Source organism: Vanacampus margaritifer, chromosome 11 (assembly GCF_051991255.1).
Source record: "Vanacampus margaritifer isolate UIUO_Vmar chromosome 11, RoL_Vmar_1.0, whole genome shotgun sequence".
Classification (NCBI taxonomy): Eukaryota; Metazoa; Chordata; class Actinopteri; order Syngnathiformes; family Syngnathidae; genus Vanacampus; species Vanacampus margaritifer.
Window position 1 is genome coordinate 7,938,144 of NC_135442.1, and position 16,192 is coordinate 7,954,335.

Consider the following 16,192-nt stretch of genomic DNA (forward strand, 5'->3'; position numbering starts at 1 on the left):
CAACAGGCCATCCAGAGTTCATAACAAGCTAATTTTTGTTGATTTCAGTCGCATATTTCCGCATGCTCCATCCTTGTTTTGAAACTGACGCAGGTTGTCTCATGGACATTTTACGTTTGACTCTAAAAGAAGGAATGGCAAAGCCACCATGTTAGGGCTTGTTTTATTTTTTGAAATCATTTTTCATCCATTTCCCCCTTCTAACCCGCATACCTCACATTCTCCTCACATACTAATATGACAGCCTTGTAACTGTCTTTGTTACGTGTCTTTTCATGGTGGGGTTTTTTTTTGGGCAGCTGTCAGTGTTGTTGTGTGTGAATCTGGGCTTTTATGCCTCAGCACTGTAGACAGGACTCACGTTGAAAGGAGCGTCTGTGTAGTAAGTCTTGAATAGTTACAAAATAGGATAAGGATTGATTGAGTGTGTTGACTCAAGATCCTCCAAATTAGTGACAAAATTAAGTTTCCTAGATGTTAGGGAATCGTTTGGATAATACGGATGTGGACTTGTTTCTTAGTAGGTGTTATCATGCTTTAGTGTCTACCAAATGATAAAACATTAGAGAGATTTGTAAAAAAAAAAATTAATAAATTGTTTGTTCAAAGGCATCCTAAAAAAAAGTTTATGGCAGCAGAATTCCATTTGACAGGTTTTGGTAATCACAATTGGAATTGTACTTTGGTTAGGTTGTTGTTCCAGTCTTTTTTTAAAAAAAAAAAAAATTATATTGTTGTTTTATTACATTTCTTGTTATGGTATGTTTCACCTTTTAAGCATTGATAGTCTTCATCATTTCTTTAACTAAGCAATAGAGGTCACTTTTTTTAAAATGTACATATACAGTAGTTGGCTGGACAACCTTGGTCTCTAATCAGTTGCTAGTTATAGTCACCTCATCAATGTCTGTGTGTGTCATGTCATTTTTGTAACCCCTTTCTGATTTCCTTGAATTTTTATTTACCAATGTTCAATGGGCTCTTTGCATATAGCGCATATACAATATATATTATATATATTATAAGATCTTTTTTTTTTTTTTTTCAAAAGCAACATAAGCAATAATGAGAACATTGTTGTGCCATCCAAATTGAACGGCATTTCACGCAACCACAGATTCCCCAGTGACTTTGAATTCACTCACGATATCGCTTTGTTCTAGAATCTGCTTTCCTGAATACCGCATTGCATACATTAGCAGTCAAACAGCGAGAGCCCAGGTCTGAAAACTAATTTTATATTCGGATTACAAAGATTTGCTGTAACGCTTCAATTAAAGTAAAATAGGGATAAACCTTGCCATAATGTTAAGCACTGTTTTTTTCCCACACTTCTTCATGGACCCAAAGGACTTTATTTGACTAATGCCAAACACCTCAATACACAAACGACGCAATTTTAGATATTTTCTACCTAAATCAGTGGAGATGTTCATGCTAACATGCTACAGTACCACACGTATATGCTATCATTAACCGTGATTGTTCATTAGCATATTGGTAACCTATATCTATATCTAATGTGATATTGACTGGATGTAAGAATTGCCGCTCGGTGTTATGGAGGAAGGTTAGAATAGTGAAATATTTTTCAAAACCGTATTTAGTCTGCGTGGGAGATTAGGTGCAAGGAGCCCATTTTCTTTTGCCAATGTTTTCCCTCAACTCTTGTACAAAAAATGTCCATTTTGAACCACCCTTTATCATAACTGGTATAGTTGATATATAGCTAATGTAAAGGTCCTGCACCCCCCCAAAAAAAAGCACGTAAATATTTTATCTAAAAAGCAAGCAAAAAATATTACAGTGTAACTGGTAAGGTGTAAATTGACGATACAGCCTCAGGGTGGTTGGAATTTGGAGGTAATTTTTATATATATATATATATATATATATATATATTTTTTTGATCAGATATCGTATTATACTCTATAGTCTTTATAATAGACAATTGTGCTGACTCATTTTTTTAAATGGACATTTTTGTTCGGGATGTTCCATCCCCCCCTCCCCCTTTTTTTCTTCCTCATCGTGCGTGTCCAGATTTCCCTGCAGTTCTTCTCCTTGTGTCTGTCTTGTTTGTAGATGTAGGGGATGAGGAGGAGGCAGGCCCTCTCCGCCGCTTCCAAAATTCTCGGGAGAGGTGCAAGTTCCTCGCCCCCTCCATCTCAGTTTCTGTGCCTGAGGACGACCCCTACCACTCCGACGAGGAGTACTATGAGCACCCCTTGTTCAGCCCAGAGTGGACGCACTCGGGTGCCCGCCCCGCGGGGCAGGCCGTGGCCTTTAGACAGATTGAAGGTGAACCACGCACGGTTCCTCTTTGCCGTCGCTCGACCCCTCCACCCCTTACTTTTCCTTTTTCTCTTTTGAACATCTCCCTCATCCGTGTTGTGCCTTTTGTCCCGGCATCCTTCCACCCTTCCGTCTCTCCATTCGTCAGTTCGTCCGTCATCTTTGTGTGTTTGCGTCATGTCCATTTGCTCGGAATCTTGAGAGATTTCAGATTGGTAAAACGTCATATTCTTATTGTTTACTTCACCCGTTATTGCTTCTTGTGTTTGCAATCATGCTCAGGTCGACACACTGTAGGGGCGTCACATAAAGGAGGACAGTTTTATTGAGATTCCAGCAATGGACTCAAGTTGACTCAAGGTGGTTTCAGTGGCTATAAAAAGGTTATATATCAATTAATTAACAGCTGAGTTACCCCGAGACCCCACTTTTCACTTGACTCATTAATTGTAAACCAATCATTTGACTTGCACAGGTGCATGCTCACAATTTTGCTGCTGCCCTCTCTCGTTTACTTTTTAGTAGTACACTTGGCTTGGACGATGTGTTTTATATTGATCTGGAGTATAGTTTTTGCTATATCAAATCCATTCTCTTGGTGTAAATTGGATAAGGCATGGTTGGTGAAAATCATTACCCTCCCAAGATTGTTCTTCAGAGGGTCATAAGGGCATGAATAATAAATAGACAATTAGTAGTACCATATATCCCTAAAGCCAATTTAAAAAGCATACTCACATGCAATACACCGTGCCTATGTGTGATGTATCTGTGAACACTTTGGATCATCTCAAAGTGTCCCTTCATCGGTTATGTTTTCACACTTGCCCAAGTCTGTGTTGCTTGTAGTCTTAATGTGTCCCCCCCCTCTCACCCTGTTTTTGAGAAGAAGAGACCATGGAGGCTCTTACAGCTGAATACGAGGAGGAGGATGATGATGAGGATGAGGAGGAGGAGGAGGAGGATGAGGAGGAGAGTGCAGAGGCAGCTCTTGATGAGCAGCAATGGAGCGGGGAAGAGCCCGACCCGGACGTCCCAGAAGCGGAAGTTTTAGAGCAGGCAGAGGCCGTAGGCAAGGTCCCGGATCTTGAGCTGGGGCCGGATGAGGCAGCTAGTGCTCCTGCAGGAAGCTCTATGGACAGAGAGGAGGAGGAGGAGGAGGAGGAAGCAGAGGGTGAGGAGAGCCCTGAGACAGGTGTGTCCTCCCCTCTGCGCACCCTTGCCTGCATGTTACAGCTTGTCCACTGTATACGAATTGTCATGTTTAGATTCTGTTTTCCTTGTGTGTGTCTTCCTTGGTCTTGTTAAGTGTGATCCTGCCCTTCCTCGTGTTATCCAATCAGTGCCCTCAGCCACTTGTGTCTTGCCCCAGGTGTGTCTTGTTGTGTCCTTAGTGTCTGTGTATTTAGTCTGCTGTCTCCCCTCTGTCTGTGTCGGTTCATTGTTTTTTGCCTCGGCTTTTCCCCATGTCATGCTGTTCGTTTTGCCTAGTTGTTCCCCCATGTTTTGGTTTATGTTCTAATTTGGATGATCACCATTTGTTTGTAAGTAATTAAAATTCCTTTTTTTTTTTTTGATTGAACCTCTGCCTCCTCGCCCTGTCTTCCCGCATTTGGGTCCTCAAGCTCCCCCATTGGGCGAGGAGGCAGAGGTTCAATCAAAAAAAAAAAAGGAATTTTAATTACTTACAAACAAAAGGTGATCATCCAAATTAGAAGATAAACCAAAACATGGGGGACCAACTTGGCAAAAACGAACAGCATGCCATGGGGGAAAAGCCAAGGCATGACATGGGGAAAAACAATGAACCGACACAGACAGAGGGGAGACAGCAGACTAAATACACAGACACTAACGACACAACAAGACACACCTGGGGCAAGACACAAGTGGCTGAGGGCACTGATTGGATAACACGAGGAAGGGCAGGATCACACTTAACAAGACCAAGAAAGACACACAAGGGAAACAGAATCTAAACATGACACGAATGCCAGATGTGTCAAGGGGCAGGAGAATTCCAGCGTTATTCAGGTGGAATGGCAAAGCATTAGCATTAGCATTAGCGCTGCACTGCTGTGTCTGCAAGTGGGAAAAAAAAGTCACATTACCTTAACTTTAACGTAGTTGCATTGTAATCCCTGTTATGCCTGTGTTTTCTTATTGTTGCTCTTGTTTGGGGCTGGCTCTTTTGTACTGGTATGATTAAGTGTTGCACCTGCAATCATGCTTTTGACCACCAGCTATAAGCTTCCAGGATTGTCATTATGTTTACACCGATGGCTTGGTGCTGGTATACAAGTGCATTGCTTTTATGTAATCTTTAATCATTATTTCAGAGGCCACTCATTGGCAGGGGACGGCAGGGGATTTGATGTCGGCTGTCATTTTTCACAAATGATTGTATACATCCTATTTAATTAATCAACGCTTATCAAACGACCAAGTCATCTGGTTTAGTTTTTGTCAATCTTAGTTTGTTGCATATTATATTTATGTCATTCACAACCAGGCTTCTTCAGCATTTCTGCAAATTTGATTTGAATTATTTAATGACATATGACATCATTAACACGCATGTTCATTTGATCAAAACTATGTGAACATTCTTAGATTCGTACCTCTCAATTTTGACAAATAATTACTGACGTTTAAATGTTGCAATATACAGTGATGTAATGCATGGATATCCATTCCATGAATTATTGTTTGTTTTTCATCAGTCCGCCTGACAGTTGCCTCATGCCGGTATCACATACCATGCCATATTTCCATCCATCTCTGACTTGGTGGACCTCATTCTTTGGCCGTTCTTCTTGGGTGATGGCTGTATCATTGTGCTGTAAGTTTCTGAGGAGAGCTTTGCCTGTTTTCTGCCCAGTACCTGGTCAAATGAATATCAGCGCATGCCACAGCAAAACCTTTCATTTTGTCTTCATAACGACCAACTTACAGATGTCCTTTCAGCTGTGAAGATGGACCCGGAAAAACCTGTGAGTGAGAAAAGTGGTTCCATGAGCCCAGACAGCATCGGATCAGAGAAACGTCCAGAGGAGATTTTTGAGCATCAGACCCAGGGGTTCTTTGCTGGAGAACGAATCGTACCAGAGAGTCCCACCATGGATATGCCATCTTTTGTACCCCCGGATGTCCCAACTCAAGCCAAAGAGTCTGCAAAGTCAATCACGCTTCAGCCCGTTTATGGAGAACCCCTCACAGTGTCGGAGAAGCAGCCGTCTGTGGAGGTCGTAGAGTTCAGCAGCCTCGGTTCCCCGTCTGATTTCTCTTCAATGGGAGTCAAAGTTGAAGGAGGAAACCTGGCAAGTGATGCAATGTCAGCATATTTTGAAACATCAGCCACTGATGCTCGTGCGTCCCCCCAGGGTAAAGGTGAGGGCTACTATGAACTGAGCAGAGTCAGCGAAGAAAAGAATACTGTTGATTCCAAGTCTCCGAATATTGGTTTGCCGGTACAAGAGAGTCGTGAAACACAAAACACAAACATTCAAGATATCTCAGTTCCAGATAGGGGTAATGAATGCAAGCTTTCTCCAGGTAAACTGGCCTTGGAGCAAAGGAGCTACTCCCTAAACATTACTATTGGAGCAATGGATCAAAATGGCCAAAACAGAACAAGGAACTTGTCTCCACTGGCCACTGATATCATGACATACACCAGTGGAAGTCTGGATGAGTCAGCAGAATACCTCCCAATCACGACTCCTTCTGGAGATAAGCCCCCTCCCTTCCCTCCACTAATCCTGGAGACCGCTGCTTCAATCACCTCTGACTCCTCATCTCCACCAAGGACGGCTGAAGCCACTTCGATCCCTAGCCCTGAACCAGAGTCCCCCGAGTCCCCAGAGTCACCCCAGCCAGGCGAGAGCAGCCCTAAGGATAACACAGTCATGGCTCAAGACTTGCCTGAGATGCTAGATCTAGCCGGCTGCCGCTCCAGGCTGTCATCCGAAAGCGCCGAACCAGAAATCGTACGGAGGAAGTCGTTTCAAGCCTTCTCTGATGACCTGCTTTCTGGCTTTGTCTCAGGTGAACAAAGCCCTGGTATCAAAAAGAGTGACAGTCAACTGGAAGAGCTGGGCTATTGTGTGTTCAGTGAATACTCTGGACCCATGCCGTCCCCTGCAGATGTAGTTAGTCCAACAAACGCTTCTGCACAGGTCTTCACCCCTGCTGTTCTCGAGGAGAAAGTTGCAGCACAAGCCAGGAAACTTGCCGTTCGAGACTCATCCGAAGACAACAACCAGACGTTCGACCTGACTGTCAGTGAAGAAAAGGAAAAGAGTGAAAGTGAGAGAAAAGATTCCTCCGAAGAAGGTCAAAAGAACATAAATGACCAGCTGAATACATCAGTAGGTGAGCAGGTGAAATCGTCTGCCCTGCCAGGGGAGTCGTTTGTGACACCCACTGTCACGGTGACGTTAGAAGAAGGTGGGAGGTCAGGAAGCGAGACGGAACGACAAGCCAGTGGCGAAGGCTCTGCTTCTGAAACTGAGATCGCCGATTATGAGAGGCAGATCCGCAAACTGGAGATGGAGGGCAGGCCTCTCAGTATGGAGGAAGAACGAGAGTTGCGGGAGCTTCGGGAGAAGGTGAAGCTGGTGCACCAGGAGGCCTACGAAGAGGTGGACGCTGAAGATGTGTACCAGTTGACCGGGGTGGCCAAGGACCGCATCGCCAGGCCTGTCAAGACTTCACCCGCGTCTTCAGTGGAAAGCAATATTGATGATGATAAATTACTTTCTCCAGTGCTCTCACCATCCAAGCTCAAACAAAAAGAACTTTATGGTTCCCCTAAAAGAGCAGTGTCACCAGTGTTAACGGTAACCAAAGAAGAAACTGATAAAAAAGACAGAGAACAGCATGAAAAAGAAGCAGTTGAAGAGAAAATACAGATCGAGACAGAGAAGGAAATTCCAGAAGTTTCAGAAAAGAAACTGGATGAAGTCAACGAAAGAGAAGAGAAAGAAAGACAAGAAAAAGATGTGGCAGAGAGGATTCAGAGGGAAGAAAATGAGAAAGAGCAAATGAGAGAGAAGGAAGAGCGAGAGAAAGAGGAAAAAGCGACTAAAGAAAAGGAAGAGAAAGAGAGGATTGAGAGAGAAAAGAAAGACAGGGAGGAGAGAGAAAAACAAGAGGCTGAGAGATTGGAGAAAGAAAAGGCGGAGAGGGAAATAAGAGAAAAGGAAGAAGCCGAGAGAATGGAGAAAGAAAGGAAAGAAAAACAGGAAAAGGCACTGAAAGAAAAAGAAGAGGCAGAGAAAATTGAGAATGAAAGGAAAGAAAAAGAGGAGAGGGAAATGAGAGAAAGGGAAGAGGCAGAGAGAGTTGAGGAAGAAAGAAAAGAAAAAGAGATGAAGATGCGAGAAAAGGAAGAGGCAGAGAGAGTTGAGGAAGAAAGAAAAGAAAAAGAGAGGAAGATGCGAGAAAAGGAAGAGGCAGAGAGGGTTGAAAATGAGAGGAAAGAAAAAGAACAGAAGGAGAAAGAGGAAAGGGAGATGAATGAAAAGAAAGCAAGGGAAGAGCAAGAAAAGTTAGATGAAGCAAGGACAGCGGAAAAGGAAAGAGATGAGAGCGAAATGAAGGAGAAGGAAAATATGCTTGAACAGAAGACGACAAAGGTAACGGCTGAAATGGACAAAATCAAACCAACTGAAAAAGAGGAACAGGAAGAAGAGTTAGCTGCTGGAGCAGCTGCGGTCAAAGAGATCACCGAGACGTGCGCTGCCATTGAATCGGTCGTGACGGTAGAAGACGACTTCATCACTGTGGTCCAAACCATCGATGAAGCGGACGAACCGGGACACAGCGTTCGTTTCTCTGCTCCACCCGAAGCCTTGCGTATACCGAGCGGGGGAGAGCAAGAGGAGGAGGACAACGAGGACGAGGATGACGAAGAGGAGTCTGTGGAGTTGGCTCAGGAGGCGGACATCGAGGCTGCCAGTTTCGAAGAGGTTTGTGACATTCCTGAGGCCGCCGTGTCTCCTGAGAGGGAAGCGCAACCCGTAGAAACCGAGGGTCCATCAGAAAGTTTTGACAGAGACGAAACCACCATGGACGACTCCATCCTGGACAGCTCTTGGGTGGATCCACAAGGTGAGGCCTTTTTCCGTGTCTTTGCTTTTTCTGCCCAAAAATTCATGGAATATATTGAGAGGTGTGAAATTGAAAAACAAGAGGCATATCTCATGCACAGTACTATGATCCCACACTGATTTTGAGTAAATAGGTCACATGACCAGGAAGCTATTGAGGTAAAATGCAACTTTTTGTCTATAAAAAAATTCATAGAAAATATTGAGAGATGTGAAATGGAAAAGCAAGAAGCATATTTCATGCGGTGGGCACAGTACTATTATCCCACATTGATTTTGAATAAATAGGTCACATGACCTGGCCGCTATTGAGCTAAAATGCTAATTTTTCTCTTTAAAAAGTCATAGAAGATATTGAGAGATGTGAAACAATTCAGAGTGTGAAGCTAAGTAGAACCCGCTTATGTGGTGGGCCCAGAACAAGGATTAGGCTTCCTCGTTTGGCGACTTTGGTCATTTGAACCGAACCATACTACTTGGGTAAAATGCAGTTCTGTAATGTTTTCAGTCGCTAAGAATAATTTTGAAATAATGCTGATCTTTGTTGATGGTCTTTTTTTCTTTACCAGATGATGATAAGAGCACGGCTACAGAGCACATACAACCCTGGCCAAAGGTTCCGAGCCCCGTCAATAAGTCCACTGTGGTCCAGCCTAAGCAAACGCAGCAGAAGAGAACAGAGAAGCATGAAAAGCCAAGCAAGACCAAAACTAAGGGCGGGCGGGTTAAAGGCAGACTCTCCACTCCTGAACGCAAACCGGCGCGCAAGGAACCGGTTTGCATCCCTCGAGAGAAGAAAAAAGGTTCTTTCCTTTTCTTCTTTTTTTATCTTTTTTTAAATAATTTTTAAATTTTTTTTTAGGTTCTTTCCTTTTCAATTGCATGACTCTGTTAACTCTTGTCAGCTGTGACTCTTCTTGTCCACAATGTAAAATCATACAATGAATGCCCAGATAAATACGGACTGTTTCTGATGCACATGCTGTTTGATGAGTCAGCATTCACTTTTTTGATGTCTCCCCGCTACCAATTAATATAGCTGTGATAAAGAAGACCGAGTTTACCAAAAAAATGGAGGCACAGACTCCGTCCCCGTCAAAGAGGATTGGACCGAAACAAGCCCGTCCCACCCAGCATCATTCCTGTCCTAGAAGGAGACCCACAGGTGATACATTACTTCCGCAGTTATGGTTTTGGTCATTTCTGCAGGGCCACGTTCACCAATGTCTTCCATTTTGTTTTTGGAATTTGTTGCCCTATTAGATTACAAATGCTTTTTTAGAAGCTTCGATCATTAAGGTCATTCCGATAACCAAACATGTTAATTGACGTTTTTGTGATTATTGGGGTTTTTCCTGTAGCAACTACCTGAAAATCAATGCCTTGAAAAACGGACGCTGACCTTCCTCTCATTTTCTCTGTATTGTTTTGTGTGTTTTTTTCCCATCATGTATGATTTTTTTTTTCCCTTTTTGCCATAATAAAAATTCTTGTTACCTTTTTATTTGGCTTCATTTCTGACTTCATCTTTGTTCTTGCTTTCCACTGCATTCAAAAGATCTTTCTTACCCCTTCATTCCCCTTTTCAACCACAGGACTCTAACATATTCGTCATGTATAAAATACTTTTTATGTTTCTCTATAATACCCATATTCGTGTCAATAAATATATAATGTAGTGACCTATGGACCATATCAATGAATTGACTTACTTTTCAGACTTGGAGACTCATTGTGCTTATTTAAAATGTTGATCTCTCTCTCTCTCTCTCTTTCCATGATTGTTTTAACAGATTTTTTTAACGAAATCTATTCTTTGTATTTTAGAGGCACTTTCTGACAGTCGTCAACCTCTCACAGTTGCCAGGCGGTCCTGCGACAGAGCGTTGGTGAGTAAATCAGCCCCAACAAGTTAGTAGTGGCCTCTGGTACTTGACCATTATTGGGAATGTATTTTCTGTGGATCCTTGCTTCTTCTTTCTTTTCTTTTTTTCTAACAGTATAAAATGTAGTAATTATATGTAGCCTATATTTCCTATCAACAAATGTGTCAAATAGAGAAAGCAACCATGTTGAGGGAAATTTTTTATATTATTTTCAAGAGCTGAAAGGTCTTATCCTTGCACAAATATCACATTGTTGCATGTCTGTTCCGATGCTTATTTTTGCTTCATACTTCAGATATTTCAAATATTTATAATTATTTTATACAATGGTTCACGTTGACTCCAGAGTTAACGGGTTTGTTCGCAGGAGTGAATCATTTAAAGTCAAAGAGTGGGCGTTAAACAATCCTGTGACATTTCTCCTGCGACTATTTCACTCCTCCGACATCATAATGACAGTTATTATGTCTAAATAACAGCACGAATGGCACTGACGAACAATAATGAAGTGTCACAAATTGTGTTCAACTTTGTTTTTTGCTTTATGTTTACAATCTAGCTAGTCCTTATCTGCCGTTCATCTCAAAGCTGCAGATTTTGCATGAGGTTGTTCACATTTTGTGTTTGATTTATTTTTAATTATTCACTCCCCAAAAATATCTATGAATCAAGTCTAGAAATACTTGATCATTCATGTGGAAGCAGTGTTATTTTCATCCGTGTCATCCTGTGCCTTGTTTTGGTGTTGTGCCGCCCCCAAAGGCCTCATTTGTGTGCCATTTCAGTGCCATGCTCAGCATTTTGCCCTAACAAAGACACACACCTTCATGTCCACAATGGTTACCTCATTAGATGGACCTCGTCCATCCTCATCATCAGTATTTGCAACCTTCATAGCCAAGGTAGGTGCATGGCAATGTGGCAGTCTAGCTGCAAGGATTCAGAAGGACAAAATGCTCTTACATATTCATATTTTGAAGGGAAAAAATCAGCTACCTAAAGTTTCACTCGTAAATAAAATATTTTATTTAGTGTGTTAATTTTGAGTAAATTTAAAGTTCCCTCAACACCATTATTTTTTTAATGTGCGATTAATGACTGTACTGGAGGAATTCCAGTCACACTCAGCAGACACGTCCACGTCAAAGTTAGCAGTAATACATTAAATAATGCATATATTTGTGGAGACTGTGGTCAAGTTGTATTTTACAATGTTAAAAATGTGCCGGATTTCACAAGTTACTACATGTTAAATATTAGATAGCTCTTAATATGAAAAGAGAAAATGCACTGAGCTGTCACCAATGTTTTACAAATGCAATTATGCCATCTAGTGGCAGAAAAATGGCCTCAACACAAATCAATATCACACTCGTTTTGTACAGTACATCTTTTTAATTTTAACTAAATTTTACGGATTATTATGAAATTACTGTATTAATGACTAAAAGGTGCAGCCATATTATTTGTTTAACATTTTTTCCCCAATTTTATGTTGAGTATGAAACATTTTATTGTACATTTAAAACAGATCTAACATTTGCGATTAACTCATTCACTGCCATTGACGGCTATAGACGTCAAAAATTCATTTGAACTATTTCTATTAGTTTAACATTTTTTTCCACTTTTGCTAACAAAAGTATGAAAACCTAGATTTTTTAAATTATTTTCAGAACAGATATAAAATTTGTGATTAATTGTTAGTGAAGTCATGTGATTAATTACAATTAAAAAATTTAACCGCCTGACGCCCCTAATTAAAAAAAAAAACATATTAAATAGGAGGGGCGTCAGACGATTCAAATTTGTGATCGTAATTAATCGCATGACTTCAATAGTTGACTCACGATTAATACATTTTTTTTATATCTGTCATAAATGTACAATAATTTGTTTCTAGGTTTTAATAAAAAATGAAATGATTTTTTTTTAAACTAATAGAAATAGTTCACATGAATTTTTGACGTATATAGTCGTCATTGGCAGTGCATGAGTTAATCGCGATTTAACTATTGAAGTCATGCGATTGATTACGATTACAAATGTTAATAGCCTGACACCCCTAATTTTATTTGGTGTGTGTTTTTCACAGGATGGCCGATCACAAAGTCCTGACATGCGATCTTCTATGCCGCGGCAAGCCTCCTCTCTTAGTCGCCGTGCCTACCATGAGCACGAGGACAGTTCAACCTCCATCACTAGTTCCGGTTCAACAGCTCCCCGCAGACCCACAGGTAGGCTGCCTCCAATGCTGGGTTCCCTAAACCTATTCAAACCGATTTAGTAGATTATTACAAAAAAAAATGTTGCTTACATTCTGTCAACAATTCTTTTTCTTATAATCTGAATCTTTTTGTCCTTTTCAGCTTGCCGTACAATGATGAGGGCAGATCAAAGGACAGGCCGAGCTCCCAGTATGACAGGTAGAACAAATTCAATATTTGATATCATTGCATGCTCTTATAAAGACAAGACACCGTATATTGCGCATAAAACGGTTTCAGGCTTCATCTTTGGATTTCTCCCCAACAGTCTCGGAGCCTCTCCGCTCCCGTTCCGCCCGCAGTGGCCACTCAACGCCACGTACCCCCGGCTCTAGCGCCATGACCCCCGGGACCCCTCCCAGCTGCTCATCATCCTCAAGGACGCCCGGAACCCCTCGCTCGCTCAGCTTGATGTCCCAGGAGAGGAGGGTGGCCGTGGCCCGCACCCCGCCCAAATCCCCCGCCACGACTCCCAAGCAGCTGCGAGTCATTAACCAATCTTTACCTGACTTCAAGAAGGTCCGGTCCAAGGTCGGCTCCATAGATAATATCAAGTACCAGCCCAAAGTTGGACAGGTAAGACCCGACTCACATGTTTATTGCACTCTCCTTTTTCCTTTCGTACTTCTTTAGGACTGTGGGAGGTATTTTAGTCATAATGTCAGGATTTAGAATTTTTTGTTTACTCATCTTTGATATGGTTGCCATTCATCTTTCTGTGTTTGTTAGTATTTCAATACTGGTAATATTGGGCATCAGCCCAATAAAATTTTTTTTTTTTTTTAAATAAAATAGAAAAAGTCTGCATTAAAGCTATGACAATTGGTCCAATACATTTGTTAAGCATTGCATGTTATACGTTTGCTTAAAATAAGCACAAATGCAACACAAGTGCAATACTAAATACATTATTTGTATATTGTAGTCAACTATAACCAACATTTTTCATTTTAGTCTTCACATTACAGTGAGACACAGTTGGACACTTGTCTCTTCATTCTCCTCAGTCTGTACGGACAAAGGAGTTTGTCCCATTTTCCCAAACACAATGTTTGTTTATATTTTCACAGAGGTTGTTTGAAGGGCAGCCAGTGTAGCATCAAAAAGGTTTGAATGAACATTTTGCCCGCAGTCATCAACTCTTACAAAATCTTCCTTGATGACCCGATTAAGAGCACCGGCTTGTGTTGATGACTTTTCTTCGGTGTATGCTACTTTGTGCAGCCAACCTCGAATAATGTCAGCTCACCCTTGAAGATGCTGATATATCAAACGCAGCATTTTAGGGTTGGATGTCGCTGGGAGACCTTGACATTTTTTTTCTTCCTGTTTTACCTTTGGTCGACTTACAAAGTAAGATGATGACAACTTTAATAAATCTATCATTTTGCATTCATAAAAAGAGAGTAAGCTTTTGTACAAAGCTCATAACGTGTTCTGCTTCTAGATGGCAGTAGTCTCAAGGGAGAGGCTTGTTTGTGTTACCTGAACACAAGGTTCAGTTTTTAACTCATTCACTGCCATTGACGGCTATAGACGTCATAAATTCATTTGAATTATTTCTATTAGTTTAACATTTTTTCCCACTTTTGTTAAGAAGAGTATGAAAACCTAAAACTTTTTTTTTGTACATTTAGAACAGATATAAAAAGATATAAAATTTGTGATTAATCGTGAGTTAACTAGTGAAGTCATGCGATTAATTACGATTAAAAATGGTAATTGCCTGACGCCCCAAATTTTTAATAATCTTTTCTTTTAAAATAAAAAAAATAATTGTAATTATTTTTTCCCAATTTTTAATAATCTTTTCTAAATTATATTTTAAAGAAAAGATTATTAAAAATTTTGGGCGTCAGGCAATTACCATTTTTAATCGTAATTAACTCATTCACTGCCATTGACGGTTATAGATGTAAAAAAAAATTCATTGGAACTATTTCTATTAGTTTAACTTTTTTTCCCACTTTTGTTAAGTTTTTGTTGTTGTTGAGTATGAAAACCTTAATCTTAATCTTTTCCTTCTTTATTTTTTTTTATTTTTTTTTTAAAGAAAATATAAGTAACAATTCGGGGCGTCAGGCGATAATTTTTTTTGGTAATTAATGTTAATTAAGGTTTTCATACTCAACAACAACAAAAACTTAACAAAAGTGGGGAAAAAAGTTAAACTAATTTAAATAGTTTTAATGAATTTTTGACATCTATAGCAGTCAATGGCAGTGAATGAGTTAATAGCATGACTTAAACAAAATTTTTATATCTGTTCTAAATGTACCCCCAAAAAATTATAGGTTTTCATACTCTTGTTAACAAAAGTGGGAAAAAAATGTTAAACTAATAGAAATAGTTCAAATGAATTTTTGACGTCTGTAGCCGTCAATGGCAGTGAATGAGTTTAGCAGGGAGACAACAGTAGACCCAAAATACATCATACTCATTTATTTTAGCGGTTTGGGGAAGACCTTATTCTTAAAAAAAAAAATTTAATAGATTAAAATCTTTTAGACCTTTACTTTTAACTGACGTCCATCAAAACTACAAAAACCGACATAATTAAAAATTTTGCCACTGTCGTTATCCCCCCCCTTGACCCCTAGTCACTCCTAGTAGTCCCTAAAGAAAGCTCCCTCCCCTAGAAGGCCTCACCTGGCCACTGACCTGCCACCTGTCACTGTCACCATAGAAGCACAAGGAGCAAATAATGGCAGCTGAGGCCAAACACAAGGCCTCGACTTGGATCTGGAACTCGGTGCTACGCGTCATCTCCCTTACACTTTGTCTGTCAGCGGCTCACAGTACGACCTGGACCCAAGGCCTGCTGGTACACCGCAGCTCCATACATTATAAATGAATAGTATGCAAGTGCTACCGGAACATTTCAAGTTGTTTCATATCAATGAATATGTAGATTACTTGATCATTTTTAAGTGACTGAATTTGCATTTTAATGAGAGCCAATACAGGAGATGAATACAAAGTCTTCTGTATTAATGTGATTGTAGTTGGCAGTGCACTGTATCATACAGAGATGTTTAGGATTTAAAAAAAAAAAACTTTATTTAGTTATATGATGTGTACAAAAACAGTTACAAGCCACTGAAAATTCCAACCACAATAATAAACGTTTTTTTGTATTGTTTTCTTTGTGTTTATACTGTCCGGAATTTTCCACTCAGCCCTTGTTTTGTATCTTATTGGATTGTGTCGGTACAACTCATGACATTTTCAGTGACTAGATGTAAAAACCTGATATCCATAAAATCAGGTCACTGCCTGAACATAAAATGTGCAGTGATCGACCACAGTAATTAAAGACACTCTTGGAGACAACAACAAGGCGGCTTTTAATTAGCGGTTATATTTTCCTTGGCAGTCACAAAATGTTGAGTTAAAAATATGCACGACAAATCAAAAGGCTGCTATGTGTCCCGAGGTGGTACAAAAGAATGGGGAGCCAGGATGATGCAGATCTTATGTAAGGTGGAAAAGGCAACAGCAAATTCTGAATTCTGTGTAGTCGCTCCTATGTGAAAAACACTTATGTCCATTTTTGTCATTTAATTATTATTATTTTTTTATGTTTTGGGGATAAAACTGAATGCATGACATGCCAAAAATTACAAAAATG

General features: G+C 40.4%; 1 protein-coding gene across 9 annotated transcripts in view; it reads left to right on the forward strand.

The window, feature by feature from the left end:
• Positions 1 to 16,192, forward strand: part of map2 (microtubule-associated protein 2) — a 52,292-nt gene that overhangs the window by 29,812 nt on the left and 6,288 nt on the right. For 3 of the 9 annotated variants that reach the window (XM_077579175.1, XM_077579176.1, XM_077579179.1), the window contains exons 7-16: positions 2,086 to 2,301; positions 3,185 to 3,490; positions 5,251 to 8,409; positions 8,978 to 9,211; positions 9,448 to 9,573; positions 10,236 to 10,297; positions 11,080 to 11,196; positions 12,390 to 12,531; positions 12,664 to 12,720; positions 12,830 to 13,137. In XM_077579175.1, the coding sequence (XP_077435301.1) occupies positions 2,086 to 2,301; positions 3,185 to 3,490; positions 5,251 to 8,409; positions 8,978 to 9,211; positions 9,448 to 9,573; positions 10,236 to 10,297; positions 11,080 to 11,196; positions 12,390 to 12,531; positions 12,664 to 12,720; positions 12,830 to 13,137 (4,727 nt within the window). Of the gene's footprint in view, positions 1 to 2,085; positions 2,302 to 3,184; positions 3,491 to 5,250; positions 8,410 to 8,977; positions 9,212 to 9,447; positions 9,574 to 10,235; positions 10,298 to 11,079; positions 11,197 to 12,389; positions 12,532 to 12,663; positions 12,721 to 12,829; positions 13,138 to 15,247; positions 15,386 to 16,192 lie in introns of all 9 variants that reach the window. The other 6 variants (XM_077579174.1, XM_077579173.1, XM_077579178.1 and 3 more) reach the window with 6 other exon arrangements.